The 16,861-nt window shown below is 45.6% G+C and overlaps 1 protein-coding gene across 1 annotated transcript in view; it reads right to left on the minus strand.

Annotated features, from left to right (window-relative positions):
- TTC28 (tetratricopeptide repeat domain 28) overlaps nt 1-16,861 on the minus strand; it is a 744,609-nt gene that overhangs the window by 106,534 nt on the left and 621,214 nt on the right. The window contains exon 7 of the mRNA XM_006890519.1: nt 554-1,895. Coding sequence (XP_006890581.1) covers nt 554-1,895 — 1,342 coding nt within the window. The remainder of the gene's footprint in view (nt 1-553; nt 1,896-16,861) is intronic.

Below are 16,861 nucleotides of genomic sequence, written 5' to 3' on the forward strand. Positions count from 1 at the left end.
TGTCACTGAGCAAATTTAATTAATGTGAAAACCGTTCTGAAAAAATCCTTTCAATTGATTCCTACACCTCTGTGATTCTCACTCTTTCAACCTGCCTGTCAAGAGGCATTACATTTGGAGTTAGAGAGGCCTGGGTCTGATGCCCAGCTGGTTCTGTTAAACTGTGTCATCCTGGGCTGGTTACTCAACCTCTCTGGGCCCAATGTCTTCTTCTGTAACATGAGGGCAATAATGAAATTCATTACTGTCAAGTTCAAAACATCTCATAGCTGACTGTCCAAGGAGTTTTCAGGAGGCTGAAATCACCCGGAAAGAGACTGCCCAACCTTAACCCAGAGAGTTGCTGGTGGATTTGAACTACCAGAGGTGCTAACTTTGCACCAGCAACACACCTCCCGAGACAAGGGCAATGCTATCATCACTGTGGGACTAGAATGAATATTGAGAATGAAAATGTTTTGTAGTTAATCAACTGCCACGCAGACCTGAAATCGCCTTTATTGCTATTTTCTTGCACCTCCTGTCACCCACATTTGTCCCCTGTCACTCTCACCTGTGTCCATTTCCCAGACCCCGGTAAGCCTTGGCTTGGTCTTGCATGCGATTCAGACTCTGGGCCACAGATAAATACTGCTCGTAGTACTTGATGGCTTCCTCGTAATCGCCCAGGGCCTCGTAACAATCCCCCAGGTTGCCGTAGGCCCGGCCCCTGTCTAACACCGACTCGTTACCACTGAGCTGCTGCAGCATGGCCAGCTGCTGCTCAAAGTAGCCGATGGCCTCCTCCATCACATTCATGTTCATCTTGGTGATGCCCATGTTGCCATACACCTGCGCCTCGAGGCTTGGGTCCTTCAGTTTCTGCCCCAGATCAAGCTGTTCTTCGTAACACTTGAAGGCCATAGTGTACTTGCCCAGGGCCATGTAGACAGCGGCCAGGTGTCCATGGGCCCGGCACTCGCCTGGCAGCTCGCTCAGCTCCTGGTAGACCTCTAGTTCCTGGGTGTGATAGCCCAGGGCCTTGTCATACTTCTGCACCATACGGTACGCCGTGCCCAGGGCTGCGTACGCGCTGGCCTCTAGTCTCCGGTCCTTCACGTGGTGGGCCAGGCCCAGCTGCTGCTCGTAGAATTTTATTGCACCGTTGACATCTTTCTTGCAGATGAAGATGTCGCCCAGGTTACCAAGGGCTCGGAATTTCGCCTGGGAGTTATTCAGGGACTGGGCCAGGGACAGGAGGTATTTCTGGCACTCCTCGGCTTTGCTGAAATTCAGGAGTGCCTTGAAGGCCAGGCCCAGGTTGCAGTAGGCTTTTGCTTGGCTCAGCTTGTCATGGAGGTCTTTGGCCAGGGCCAGGTCCTGCTCGTAGTACTTCACGGCCTCCTGGTAGTTCCCGAGGCAGTAGTGGGCATAGCCGAGATTGTGACAGACCTTCCCCTCGCCTTCCATGTCCTGCAGGTCAGGAGCCAGCCGGAGGTACTGCTCGTAGTAGGGGGCGGCCTGGAGGTACTCTCCCCGTGAGCAGTGGAAGTTGCCCAGGTTGCTGAGGGCCCGGGCCTCGCTCTGGATGTCCCGCAGCTCCCGGGCGATGTTCAGGTGGTTCTGGTAATGCTGCAGGGCCCGGTCGTGGGCGCCCAGGGCCTGGTAGGCCACGGCCAGGTTGCCGTGCGTGGAGGCCTGCGAGGCGCGGTCGTTCACCTCCATGGAGATCTGCAGCTCCTGTCGGTGGTACTTGACAGCCTGGTCGTACATGCCCAGCGCATTGTAGGCATTGCCCATGTTCCCGTAGGCCCGGCCCTGAGCTGCGTAGTCACTCAGCTCCTGTGCGATGCACAGGTGGGTCTTGTGGAGTTTCAGTGCCGTGTCATAGTCCCCTTTCATCTGGTGTATTATTCCTGAGGAAGACAATCAGACAACAGGGGAAAGGTGGGGATCACTAATTAGGAAGACATTTTCATTTGCAACTTAATTTATACCTGTGACAACTCAGTTGAGGGAGCTCTGGTGGCCTAGTGGTAAGAAGCTGTGCTGCCAAATGCTGGCGAGGCTGTGGAGAAACTGGAACCCTGATTCACTGTTGGTGGGAATGTAAAATGGTGCAACCCCTATGGAAAGCAGTATGGCGCTTTCTCAAAAAGTTGCAAATAGAGATACCATTTGACCCAGCAATTCCACTACTGGGAATATACCCTGAAGAGACCATAGCTGACATCCAAGCAGATATATGCACACCCATGTTTATTGCAGCTTTGTTCACAATAGCAAGGAGTTGGAAACAACCTAAGTGCCCATCAACAAACAAATGGCTAGAGAAGCTGTGGTATATTCGCACAATGGAATACTATGCTGCATTAAAAAACAAGGAACTCATGCAATAGTATTCAAAATGGTTGACTCTGGAGAACATTATGCTGAGTGAAATATCCCAGTCACAAAAGGACAAATATTACATGATGCCACTGTTGTAGAATGGGACTGTCCTTGGGGTTGGGGAGAGACTGAGTAAGATGGGTTCAATAATGTATACTGCACTGAAACAGAGGAGGGAGAAAACTGTTTAAAAGAGATATATAACTAGGTATTTCTGTCATCACAGGAGACTAGAGCGAGGGCTACATGGTGGAGGGGACCTGGGGGAGGGTTTGTAAAACAATGAAAGAATCTTTTCTTTTACTTTTCCATAATTTCTGGACTCATGTACTTATAACTTGTTAGTCAAATTTGTGTCTTCTAGGTTGCAACACCCCCATGATACATCTTCAAGGATATGAACATGTACGGCCAAGCACAATCAATAAGAGTGCATCTGAATTCCAAAATCAATCTCCATAATAGTCTATGTGTTTCCTACTGCCAAAGGGGCCCTTTAGAGTAGTGAGAGAAGATCTTCACCCTGAAACCCACAGCGTCCCTTTTCAGCAGGAAGTAGCTAAGAGAATATGCCATCCCCTTTTCCTTATGACTCAGGGTGAAGTCTCTCTCAGGGAGGAGTGATAGGGAATGGCAAAGGACACACTGACAAAGAAGATTAATCAGAACTGGCTTTGACAAGCACTGTGGCATTTGGACAAGAACAAACTGGGAGGAGGGTAGAGAGAATAGTGCAACAATGAATGAATGGAAACCCAAAATCTCTGTAAATGTTTATGAAAATTAATAAAATATAGAAAAGAAAAAAAAAAAAGAAGCTGTGCTGCAATCCCAAAGGCACGTGGTTTGAATCCACCAGCTACTCCACAAGAGAAGGATAGGCAGTCTCCTCTCAGGTAATTAACCGCCTCTGAAAACCCACTGGATGGTCAGCTATGGGTCAGTTCTGACTCAAGGGCACTCAACAACTACTCAGATGACGGGGCTTTGGAGCCTTAGTGGTAAGGCACCGCTCAGCCAATCCAAAAGCAAGTGGTTCGAATCTACCAGCTGCTCTGCGAGAGAAAGATGGACAAGCACTTGCTATGTGATTTACAGCCTCTGAAAATCTGCCAGTTATAAGTCGGTTCTAACCCAGTGGCAGATAACAACAATAACAGCACACAACCCAGGTGAATTAAGGAATTAAAAATAACAGAAGGTAGAGTTAAATATTTATGAGCACTCCAGAATGACTGCCTTTGCCTTGAAGGAAAGAAAAGGGGGGTAAGAAATCACCAAAAAAACTTGGCAGTTTGATTACAGAAATAAAAATCACTGCGTTACAAATGCATCCCTAGAATTAAAAGGCAGACACAGCACTGGGAGGTATGTGGTGCAAAGATGACAAAGTTCAGTAGCTGCTGCGTGCGAAGATTTCAGCTGGTTTGATGTAAAAGAGTCAAGACCCCAGTCGACTGACATGGGCCAAGAAGCAGAAATAGAAGCAGACAGCTCAGAAGCAAGAAGGCGAAAGCTGAATCACGCGGGGAAACAGTAATCTCTCCAATCATCAAAGTGGTGGCAAATAAAGCAACCCCGAAGTGCCAATGGACTTCTATAAGTGAGCAAACACCACAGTTAAGTGGCCGCCTGAATGGGGAGGTTGCTTTGAAAGTGGTGAACAGATAAGCCGCTGGGGACAGAAGCTGGGTCAGCCTGTGCAGGAACTCAGGGAGAGGTGCACAAACACGGTCAAGGCTCCTACGTACTGCCCCGGGCAGCTGACAGCCTGTAAACACGCTATGTGCCAACAAGCCCAGGGCAGGGGCAGAGCCTGGTGCAAACTCAGAAATGACAAACACCAGGGGTCACTTTCTAAGTAAATTTGGGTATGCCCACCCAACACAGGATAATGGAGTCATTAAAAACGTAGTTATGACATCTCTGGCCCCGAATGGGAAGGAAATTCTAACAGGAAACAGTGCATAAAAAATGATACCATGTGCTCCCGTGACATCAACATGCATACTGACGTGTGCCTGTGGACAAGACCTTGAGTGAAATACAGAGAGAGACAGGACGTTCGCCTTGCTAGGTGATGGGGTCTGGTGATGTTTGTTTGAGAAGTCTTTTTCATTCTGTGCTTGCCACTTTTACAATCAGCAATAAGAGTACTTGGAACAATTATAATAAACAATATGAGAGCTGCTAAGAGGCGCTATTGTTTTGAGAAGCAGCTCAGACGAAGATCTGTCATAAATGCAAAGTAGTTTCCAATGAGGGCTATTAGAACAGTGGCTGAGGAAGGCTGCTAATTCAAGGATGGTGTGGCTCTTCCCAGCTGGACTTGGAATTGGAAATGGGAGTGGCGTCCAGGTTACAATCGTTGCCTGCATTAGCTGTGACCTTGGCATAGTGATGAATACCTGTCTCTCTCTCACTCACTGGCATCGAGTCAGTTCAGACTCACAAAGACCTTCCTTTGAGTTTTCGAGGCTGTAAACCATTAGCAGGAGGAGACTTCCCATTTTTCTTCCATGGAGGCGCTGTTGGTGGATTCGGACAGTCCGAGCCAGGGACACACTCAACCTTTTGGGTTAGTCACACAACTCTCTACATACAGACTCCCTTGTACCAGAACGCTCTTACAGAAGTGCGAACTCTCAAGACATCAAGATGAGATCATCAAGACAGACACATCTTGAAAGAAAACGAAAAGTCTAGGTGGCCCATGATGAGGTGTTCATGTGCTAAAGGCACCAATGGCTCCACGGGATGAAGGTACAGCCTAGGGAATCCCACAGCACAGTTCCATTCTGTCCTCCGTCACTAGGAGTTAGAATTGACTCAATGGTGCACAACAACAATTTAAAAAGCAGCCAAACTGTTCACTCACTCACATGCTCATTCACCAAACAATAACTGCGTATATTAGCTCCAGTGGCCTTGTGGTAAGAAGCTGTGCTGCAATCGAACCCACCAGCTGCTTTGTGGGAGAAAGATGGACAATCTCCTCCGAGGTCATTTAATGTCTCTGAAAATCCTCTGGAGGGTCAGCTATGGGTCGCTCTGACTTGACAGCAAACCACAACAAGATCTTTGTATGGATAGCATCTTATCACTCACAGACCTGTACTTCAGGATAGATCTCAAAATGGTCTTTTGGACTATGAACGTTAACACTGTTCTTCCTCAGTTTGTCATTTCTGGCCTAACAGATCTTACGCTTGGATGGTACAAAGTGGCCAATATCAATTCACCTCAGATCCATCTTTATGCAGTCCATTTCATTTCTGACAACTTCCAATTTTCCTCACATTCATCCATCATACATTCCATGGTCTGATTATTAATGGATTTTGCATTTACTGCTCCTCATTTTTTTTTGTGCCTTCCAATCTGGGGGGCTCCACATCCAGTACTATATCTAACAATGTTGCTATTATTCATTTGTCTAAAAACTTTTATTATTTTTTGTGTACCGTCATATCAGATCTGACTGGTAAGGAGGAACTTGCCCCTCCTTCTGCAGCAGAGCATCTGGTGGATTCGAACCACATACCTCTGGGATTGCAGTGCAGCTTCTTGCCGCCAGGCCACCAGAGCTTCCTTGTTGTTATTATTTTTATAAAATTTTTGAAGTCCTGTTACTTCAGGAGTTCTACTTAGTCTTTCTTAGTCTGGATGCACCACTGACAGCTGTTCATTGTGAGTGAGCCTACTGGTATGTGACGTACTGATGGTATGGCTTCCAGTATCATAGCACCAGGCCAGTTATTTCAGTTACAGCAAACTGACAGACAAGTGCTGTGTGCGTAAGAGCAAATGATAAACAAGCAAGCTTACCTACACACAAAATATAAAAAAGCAGGATCACGGGAAGACGTAAATCTCCTCCTTTCTCATACAGGAAAGTGATATATAAATGTTGTACACATAAGAGTAAATGCTAAAAAAAAGAATACAAATATCATAATACAAATACCCACACTATAAGAAACAGAAAACAAAGTGTCTGGCCTTGTACAGTGTATCTGAAAGCCCAGCAGAAGACCGGAGTTGGGGGCTCCAGTCAGCTTAGGGATTCTAATTTGTCACCTGAGTGGTGACAGCAGCAAGATGCAAGCCAGGTCATGGGTAGTATTTCTTCTGGCCTAGGGTGTGTCAACTGGTGAAGCATCTAGCTTGAGACCAATAAGCAACATCCTGCTAGATGGAGAAGAGAAATTGTCAAGGATTCCATTTTACTTGGATGCACAATCAACACTCAAGGTTAAAAGCAGTCAAGAAGTCAAAAGATTTGCTGCAGTGGGAAAATGTACTGTCAAGGATCTCTTCAGACATGTGGGGGTCGGAGAGGGATTGTGGAAAGAGTGGGTAGATAATGAACACTGCATTAGGACAGGTGAGGCAAAGAACTATTTGAAAGGAATCTATGATTATGCATTTTATGTATCAGAATAATCTGGAAGAAGGGGTGTATTGTGGGGTGGGCTAGGGGAAGGAGAAGAGATGGGAAGAAAATGTGCAGTAATGAATATATTTAAAAAATAAAGTTAAAAAAAAAGAAATTTAAAATAACCCAGATCTCTTCAAAGGGCTAAAGAGCAAGGATGTCAGTTTAAAGACTAAGATGTGCCTGGTCCAAGCCACGGTCTTTTCAGTTGCTTCTTATGCATCTGGAAGTTGGACAATGAGTAAGGATAACAAAAGAGGCACTGATGTCTTTGAATTGTGTTTTCGCAAACAACATTAACTAGGCCATGAACAACCAAAAATATATATAAGTTTGTTATTGAGGAGGTGTAGCCAATGCACTCCTTAAAGGCAAGAATGAGGAAACTTTGTCTAATATACTTTGGGCATTTTATGAGGAGGGGCCTGACCTTGGAAGTGGACATCATGCAGGGAAGGTGGAGGGTAGGAGAAAGAGAGTAAGACCTTCAACAGGATGGACTGACACAGGGACTATAATAATGGGCATTAGTGTATCAGAGGTGGTGAGGAGAGGGCAGGGTTCAGATCCGTTGTTCACAGGATCGCTATGAACCATAGTCGATTTCGTGGTACTCAACAATAAAAACTTCTGCAGGCTGAAACTGATAACAGATGCAATCATGATGCACTAAAATAATTGTGACAGAAGCAAAAATTGGAAACAAAGAATGTGCAAAATATAGCCTTGACAACAGACATTAGGTTAGACATCACATGGCATAATTTTGCATAATCAATGATTTATTCATTTGGATATACCTTTCTTTTTAAAACCCATAAATGTCAATTATATTCATGGATACGGACTGATGGGATACACAGGAATCAAATAAATTTTATCAGTAGAAAAAGAGTGGAAAAGATTAATATTATCAGTCAAAACAAGGCCAGTGGCATATTATGGAACAGATTGTCAATTACTCATATTAAGTTCATATTGAAGTTAAAGACAAAAAAAAAATCCGTAACTGTGAAAATACTACCTTTGCTTTTTATCCCACCTAAATTTAAAAACCATCTCAATAATAGATTTGATGAGTTAAACAATAATGACTAAAGATCAGAAGAGTTGTAGGATGATATCAAAGACATCATCCATGAAGAAAGCAAAAGGTCGTTAAAAAGAAAGTTCAAAATAGCTTTCATAAAAGGCTCTAAAACTTGCTCTTGAATGTGGAGAAGCTGAAGCAAAGGGAAGAAATGATGAGGTAAGAGAGCTGAACAGAAAGTTTCAAAGACCAGCTCAAAAAAGGAAAGTATTATAACAAAATGTGCAAAGAGGTGGATGGAGTTAGAATACCATAAGGGAAGAACAGGATCGACATCTCCCAAGCTGAAAGAACCAAAGAACTAATCTAAGCTTTGAATTGCAATACTGAGACATTCTGTGGGCAAAATATTAAATGATGCAGGAAGCATAAATAAAAGATGGAAGGAATACACAGCATTACTGTACCAAAAAAGAACTGATTGGCACCAAACAATTTCAGCAAGTAGTATATAATCAAGAACCATTGGTACTGAAAGAAGAAACCCAAGCTTTCCTGATGGCATTGGCAATAAAATGAGGCCTTAGGAATAGATGGAATACTAATTGAGGTATTTTCGCAAACAGATGGAGCCCTGGGCAGGCTTATTCATCTAAGCCAAGAAGTCTGGAAGACAGTTATCTGGCCAACAGACAGAAGGCAATCCATATTTGTGCCTATTCCAGAAACAGGGGTTCCAACAGAGTGTGGAAATTATCAAACAGTATCACTGATACCATCTACAAATAAAATTTTGAAGATGATTATTAAAAAAAACAGCTGGTACATTACTTCAATAGAGACCTGCCAGAAAGTCAAATGGGATTCAGAAGAAGTCGTGGAAAAAGGGTTGCTATCACTGTTGGTGTCACATGGATCTTGGCTGGGAGCAGAGAATATCAGACATCCTTGATGCTCTTGGCAGGTGCTAGCAAGTCGACTACCACTTTTTGTGACCCTATGAACAACATATCAGAACCTTGACCTGCCCTGTGCCTCTTTCTTGATCCCTACATGCTTAAGCTCAATGCTACAATTACGGTGTCAATCCATTTTATTGAGGTTATTCTTAGAAGCAAAGCCTTCTCCCCTCCCTTGGTCTCAGACTCTTTCTAAAGTGGGTATCAGGTAGCCCAGCCAGAAGTCCATTGTTAATGGACAGAATGCTGTAATCCCAAAGGCACACAGTTCGAATCCACCAGTTAGTTATTCCACAGGAGAAAAATAGGTCATCTCCTCCTGTGTGATTTACTGCTTCTGAAAACCTGCTGGAGGGTCAGCAATAGGTTGGTTCTGACTCGATGGCACATAACAAGAAGGTTGGAAAAGACAGTAGGGGTTTCCACATCTCAAAACCTCTGAGAACATTTTTTTTCCAGAGGGGAATTAGATTTATTCACACAACGAAAACATCAGATGGAGTCACAGCAGCAGAGGCGGGCAGGACAAGGCGTGCGGGCTGGGCCAGTGGTCCGTGTTCACAGCCTTGAGGCCTCTCAGTCATGGGGGAGGGGAGCGCCATGGAGAGCCTATGTGGACAAACATAATCTCTTCAACCCCACCCACCCCTTTCCAGAAAGTGGAAAAGATGGAGAACATTCTTTTAAGGTGACGCTTTTGTGTTGATCTCTCTTCCCCTTTAGATTTTCATCTTATTACTGTGATGTTTTAAGCCAGTGTAATCACTTGCAGGTTGTTAAGGCAAGTTTGGGAAGGGAGATGACGCTGCAGCGAGGTGGGCAACAAGACCCTCAGAGAAGGCCGTCAGGGAGTCAGTTTCACGTGTGAGCCACCCCACCAACCAGAGCCATACGCCTGCTGGCTCCCTGAGGCCCCTCTGCATCCCCTTCAGCAGGAAGCTGGCTCAGGATCTGGAAAGCACACTACAATGGAAAAGGCACAGTGTTCAAAGTCAGAAATCCTGTTTTACAAGCCTGGCTCCAGCCCCGTCCAGCCGGGCGCCTCAAAGGCAGTCCCTTCAATCACGTGAAGCCCTTGTTTGCTTAGCAGTACTTTTTTTTTTTTAAATGGAAATTTGCTGGTTTGTCAGGTTACCCTCATCTCAAAGGAAAAGGCCCGAGGAACGTGCGAGTGGATATACACGCTCTGTACCCTGCATCAGGCTCTCTGAACACGCCAACTATTTCCACAAGGAGAGAGAGAGAATTGTGTGGCTCCTACACTGTGGCCTAGAGTCTGGCCTAGTTAATCGAGAGCAGTTGGGATGATAATGGCTGCTCAGGGTTCATTGATTTGTGAGAGAAACTGCCTGCTGGGCATGACAAAACGACGGCAACTCCAGCCAGCTTCTGTCCCCTCCTCCTTCCACTTCCAAGGGCCTAGAGAGGATCACAGGACAGCTCCCCTAACAAAGACTTCTCAACACAGATAAGGGGTGCAGCGCTGGCCCAGGCTGAGAGGAGACTGCACTCATCTGCCCCTCGTCTCAACTGCCAGCCTGGAGGATTGAGAACGGAACATTACACACCCTTGGCAGCCTTTCTCTTTGTCGAGGCAACATGAAAGCCGTCCTGTGAGCTGCCAGCCAAGGGAGCAAGCCTGCTGAGGAGATAATGTGTGGATCCTCCTTCCTTTTGGAGACACCCAGCATGATTTTCCAGGGCCATCACTCAAAGCAGGGCTTTCAGAGGGCCTGTCAGCAGAGGCGGGCTAGGTGACAACAAGCGGCAGGGAGGAGAATTAAATGAAGATTAGTGGGGCCAGAAGGGCCTCCCAGGGCATCTGGAGAAAGGGGTATGAATTGATGCCTCACCACAGGGGGGTGCCCCCTCCGGGTCAGGAATGGCCACTGCCATGTTCACGCCGACTTCAAAGGGCTGCCTGGAGGGCCAGATGAGATCATGGCCATGAGAGGTCAGTGCTGCCTGGGACACTGCAGCTGCTCCATACAGTCTGCTTTCATTATATTAATCACCACCAGCCAAGACCAAGGCTCCGATGGCGAGGCATTAGTAAGAAGCCACGCAGAAAGAGTTTTATTGAAACGAAAATGCTGAGCATATTGGCAGTGAATGCTGGTTGTCTTTGATCAGGTGACTGCTTCACAAACAGTTGGGAGTCCTCTTGTCTTTTGCTTAAAATAGTATTCTTCTGCATATTGATTGTGCTGTAAATCAACTCTGATGCATCAGTGACAGTATGAATCCTGCACCATCACTAGACCCATTGCTTCACCACTGTGTCAATACTTCGGTCTTCCTCTCCTTTGCTGATCCTGCATTTTTGGAAGCATGTTATTTCGTTCCAAGAACTGGTCTTTCTTAATAAGCCTAAAGTGTGTGAGGCAAAGCCTCATCATCCTTGCTTCTAAGAAGCACTGACTGCACTTGTTTCGAGACAGATTTAGTTGTTCTTCTGGCAGACCACGGGATATTTAGGATCTCACCAAAAGCACAGTTCAAAGGCATCAGATTCTTCTTCTCTCTTCCTTATTAAATGTCCAACTTTCACATGCTCATGGAGCAACTGAAAATACCACGGCTTGAGTCAGGTACACCTACTCTTCAAAGTGGCTTCCTTGCTCTTTACTAGAAAGTGGTTCTTGGCAGCATACTCACCCAGTGCAATCTGCTGTTTGATTTCTTGACTGCTGATTCCATGGTCTTGATTGTGGATTCAAGTAAAATGGAAGCAGTGCCTTCAATCTTGTCTCCACATCTGATAATATTGTTTATTGGCCCAGTTGTGAGGATTCCTGTTTTCTTTACATTGAGGTATAATCTGCAGTGAAAATTATATAGTCTCTGATTTCCTTCAATAAGTGCTTCAAGTTCTCTTCTCTTTCAGCAAGTAATGTGTGTCATCTGCAGAACTCAGTTGTTAATGAGTCATCGTCCAATTCTGATACCATATTATTCTTTATATACTCCAGTTTTTGGATTTCCCCCCCCCCCTCAGCATCAGGCTGAACAGATACGGTGAAGGGATAAGATCCTAACATGTATTAATATTAATAGAGCCACAACTGAAAAGGGCTTTAAGAGCTCATCTATTCTCTTCCTTTGCTTTCAAACAAAATGAATTCTGCCCTTTGACCCAAATCACCAGCAATCCTCAGAGAAAGCATAGGTTTATGGGAATAGAAAGAAGTTCTCCTGAAGATTCACTTCATAAATTACAACCCAAACCCCAAATAGATGAAGTGAGTCCTCTAGTACATTTGCTTTCAAAATCACAGGAGACAAGAAAGATTATTAGCCTCTTTGCATTTTTTAAAAAAAACTTTATACTCTATATTACTTTATATTTATTTACAAATTTTGTATACATTGCTTGCCTCTTTGATTTTGATAGGGGACAGTATCTGTGCTTTACAAAGTTATTACTAGAGAGAAATACATACGTATTTACTGATGAAATGGCATGGTACCTCTGATTTGCTTTTAAGGTATTTCAGCATGGGGTGGGAAGAGTCAAACTGTCAAGGAAGGAATAAGAGGTTGTTTATGAAAAGAAAGAAATCAAGATAAACATAATGTGTGCCATTGTTGAAGCTAGTTTATGGCTTTGTTTATAATAGTATATCAAATATATATATTCATACATCCAAGTTTCCATTAATTGAAAGTTTGGTAAAAATACTAAAGAATATGGAGAGATGTTTGCTCTAACACACTCTTCAGAAGCCTCTTAGGGAATTCTGGTGACCCAACGGGTAGGGAGTTGTGCTGTCAACCCCAACGTACATGGTTCAAATCCACCAGTTGCTCTGAGAGAGAAAGATGAGCAGTCTCCTCCAATGTGCTTTACAGCCTAGGTAAACTCACTAGAGCATCAGCTGTGAGTCAGTTCCAACTCTATTTCAATGAGCTGAGGGTTGTTGGGTTTTAGAATCTGGAAACTTCTCACAGCTAAGTCTTGACTCTGTTAGTATAAGTCTATCCTTCTGTCTTTGGGATCACGGCAGAGACAGGAAAGAGCTGGTCACCAGTATCTACCAGTATCTACCACTTCACCAGCCTACCAATATTGGGAAGAAGATACAGGCTGATGAAAACCCACAAAGTGTCTGGTCATATTGCTCTGATTTGTTAACAGTTGTGATTTTATTTTGTCTTAAAAGATAGGGCACTATTTAGAGATACAGCCTAACAGAGAGGCAAGGGAGAGAGGACAGAAAAACCTGAATAAAGGGATTCTGAATAAATTATTCCAGAGCAACCACAGTACATATTCTTGCCCTTTCCGCCCAAACCTGGAGGGATGGCCCCGGTTCACACCAGAGGGCCCATACTGCAGCTCTTGAGCATCTTTGCATGCTCTCACCCTTTCTCACGTGAGGATAATACACATTTCACACACAATTCTTCTACATGGCCCCTAAAATGTTTCAAAGCTTAGGAGGAGGAAGAATGGAACGAGCTGCTTCATCATCAGGTGGCTGCAGCCGAAGACATGCGGGCAAAGAGCTTGATGCTAGAGGTGGGAGCAGATGGATCTCTTTTCTAATTAGTTTTTTGGTCATCTGTTCTTCATGTACCTCGTTAGTGGACATTTATGCATCCGTGAACTCTCTCCCAGTGCCAGGGCGTCAGAAGTGACTCATAGCTGACACCCCATTGGGTTTTGGAAGCTACTGACTGAACAGGAGGAGAATGGCTATTTTTCTTCCATGGAGCCTATTTGCACCACCAGAAAGACACGGCTTTGGTAGCAGTGAAATTTCCTCAGGACTTACTCTCCATTATTTTTGCCAGTGGAGGACAACAAAGATTCAGAGAATCTTGACAGAGAATTTAAAATGTATCCTCCAACATCAGCTATAAATAAGCATTTTCCAGGAAAGTACACTTTACTTGAGAATTTTCCTGTGCTTAGTTCTCCACTTGATGATCTGATTTATAACTGAGAACATTCCAGGGTTCCAATATTAAGGTTCCAAAGACCCAGGAGGTTCAAGAATTTTCTCAGGCTTCTTGTTGTATGCCATCTACACAATTCTGACTCAAAATGATAGAGAAGAACTTATCCCTTAATGTTTCCCAGACTGTAATCTTTACGGAAATGTGCTGTCGGCAAGAGAGTACTGAGTATCCCATGGACTGCCAAAAGAACAAGCCAATCTGTCTTGGAGCACGAGCAGCCAGGCCTCAGAGGCAGGGATGGTGAAACTTCTTTTCACCCACTTTGGGCATGTTGTTCAGGAGGGGCCAGTCCTTGGAAGGAGACATCATGCTGGAAAAGGTGGAGGGTCAGTGAGAGAGGAAGACCCTCAGCAAGAGGAACTGACCCAGTGACTGTGACAATGAGCTTGGACATGCTGGAGATGGTGAGGGTGGCTCGGATGGCTCAGGACAGAGCAAAGTTTCAATCTGATGTTCGTTAGGGTTGCTACGAGTTATAGTGGACTCAATAGCACATAACAACAACAACAACAATCTTTGCAAGAACAGCTTGCCAGCGCTTCTTTCCTACAGAGTCCCTCATGGATCTGCCCTGTCAACTACCTGTTAGCAGTATAATACTCTATCCACTGTGCCACCAAGGGCTCCTTACCCAGGTTTCCCTGGCTCTAAAAGGCAGTGTTGGGAAGGGAGTGAGGTTCAGTGACCCAGGAGTCCATGTTTCCCTTAACTGGCACACCTTCTAGTGAAAGGGAGACACGATCGCATGCCCCTTCTTCACTCAGCGTTGCTGTACTCTTGTGACCCATCAACCTCATGGCAGATACATAAGAGTAGATGGATGGTCTGGCTACATTTGTAACTGAAGGGCCGAGAGGTAGATGCCGGAGAGCAGGAAATCCTGAGAAGCTCAGCACTGCCGGAGAAGCACCCAGATGCAATCACCCGTGTGGCCATCACCCTGGGAGAACTCTGAGGCCATTGCACATCTCGTCTTCAATCGTTTATCTTAATTACATCTGTCGGCTTTTTCTACTCAACCTACCAGGCTCTTCCTGTCCCTCCAAAGGATAATTGAAGTTCCTAGCCTGTTATCTTCTTTTGCTTCAACAGCAATTTGGGATGTCTTCAGTGACATTGAGAGCTCGGTGGCACTTCTGTCCCAGGTCCCCAATTGCCCTTCCTTTCTGTTGCAAATCCAAGGAGCTCCACTGTAATAGGGTTGAGGAAATCTCTGCCACTTCTCCCTCTGCTCCCTCCCACACACTCCTCTGGAAACAGTCTTCTTCAAGCGAACTTGGAAGAAATCAAGTGTAGCTGACAGAGCAACAGAGAGGCCCTAATTGCTCAATCCCCGGGCCCTCAAGACACCACTTGAGGTTACGCGGCACAAGAGCCAGCTACTTTGTAGTCCTCGCCCGGTGCCCGCCCCACAGGCCAGGGCCGAATGAGCAGTGACAAGAAGCCAGCCTGGAGCTCAGGAGCCCCTGAGTATTTCACGGCCTTCATTCAGATGGAGCCCCGCTTTCTATTTCTCTCAGATACAGTCCAAGTCTGCAGGTGAGCAGCTCAGAGATTCCCAGGGCCTGTGTGGCTGTAAATTCTGCAGTACCGAGGAAGACTGATTGTACACTGGAGTAGGGGAAGCAATAATTAAAACTATTAAAAAGGAGGTGGCTGGAGAAGGAGCACTAGTGGTGAATGATGAGGTAGGCAGTGCTGGGCACTGCCACCCCTGATGGCCCTGGCCGGGCCACACTGAGGGAACACGTGGAGGGGAGATCTGCCCGGAGCAGAGTGAAAAATAGGCTGGGCCTGCCTGGCCAGGCCCTACCATTAGTCATTGTTTGGAAAAGGCACCCTGTGGCTGGTTTTCCTGGCTCATAATAAGGGGTGGGGGGAGGTACCCTCATCCCACAACAATGTGCAGGATGTTACAGAGAGTTAGTCTGATATGAAACAAACATTTCCTTTATTCCAAGTGCCTGGGGTTAAAGCAAATAGATCTTGAGAGAGCTGTTTTCTGCTATTCCCTGGGGCTGAGCTTGGAGAAGCCCCACATCCCTCCTCCCTGGAGCATCTTCTAGGGGTTCTTCTGGCTTGTAGTATTAAGCGGGGACCAAATAAAAGTGCATTTATGGACTTTCGGCATGCAGTCACCCTGTCTGCTCTCCCTGTACCGCTACACTTGTCCCACCTGAAACAGATGGCTCAGCCCAGCCCCAAACCCACCCTGACCTTCCAATCCTGTAGAGGACCATCTCCCACGTACTTGGCCTCTGAGTCCCTGATTGCACTGATGTCCTCCCTGATCTGGTTCTCTTCCACATCCAGGTAAATGGATTACTTATTCTCATTGTCATCAAGCCTCAGCTAACCATCCAGCAGGTTCCTGAGGCTGTAAACCACACAGGAGAGAGCCCATCTTTCTCTTGTGGAGCCGCTGGTGGAGTCAAATAGCCAGAGAGGATAATCTGTCGGGGAGCAGTGCAGCCCTATCGGCCACGCCCCAGACGTTCTCCAGGTAAGTTTCTGTGTTTGACTGTCTCTTTTGCCTTCAAGTTAGAACCAGTACATAGCTGACCCTCCATTAGGTTTTCAGAGACTGTCTATCTTTCTCTCAAGCTGCAGCTCCTGCCATCAAACAGCCCGCTTTAAGTGGCAAGTCTGGCCACATGATGGGCTTTGCCCAATCAAGTGTGAGAGGCCATGTGACTTGCTTTGCCCAATCAAATGTAAGAAGTAATGTATTACACCCAAGCAGCGTGTTTCCAAATTGGGTTGCTGTGTCTTCCCTTCCTCTTCACTGGTTTGTGGAATCTGTAGGTTCCAGAAAGCACAGCCACAGGGAAAAGAAACGATGGCACAGCTGAATCTGAGCTGCACTGAGGGGTACACAGATCTGTTGTAGGCTTTTAAAAAAAGTATTATTGTGTTGATTTAAAGATTAATATTTGGGGTTATGTTACTGCGGCAGGACCTAGCTTATTCTCACAGATGTGCCATCCAATTGATAGCAAACCCTTACCCCAGGCTGCATTTCAAACTGTGTCGTACCTAAGTCTGTTACAATGGAAAGATACAAACAGAAGATTATGGAGGGCCCTTCCAGCCATCTAT

This window comes from Elephantulus edwardii, unplaced genomic scaffold, assembly GCF_000299155.1.
Source record: "Elephantulus edwardii isolate Elephantulus edwardi_28Jun2011 unplaced genomic scaffold, EleEdw1.0 scaffold00089, whole genome shotgun sequence".
Taxonomy (NCBI): domain Eukaryota; kingdom Metazoa; phylum Chordata; class Mammalia; order Macroscelidea; family Macroscelididae; genus Elephantulus; species Elephantulus edwardii.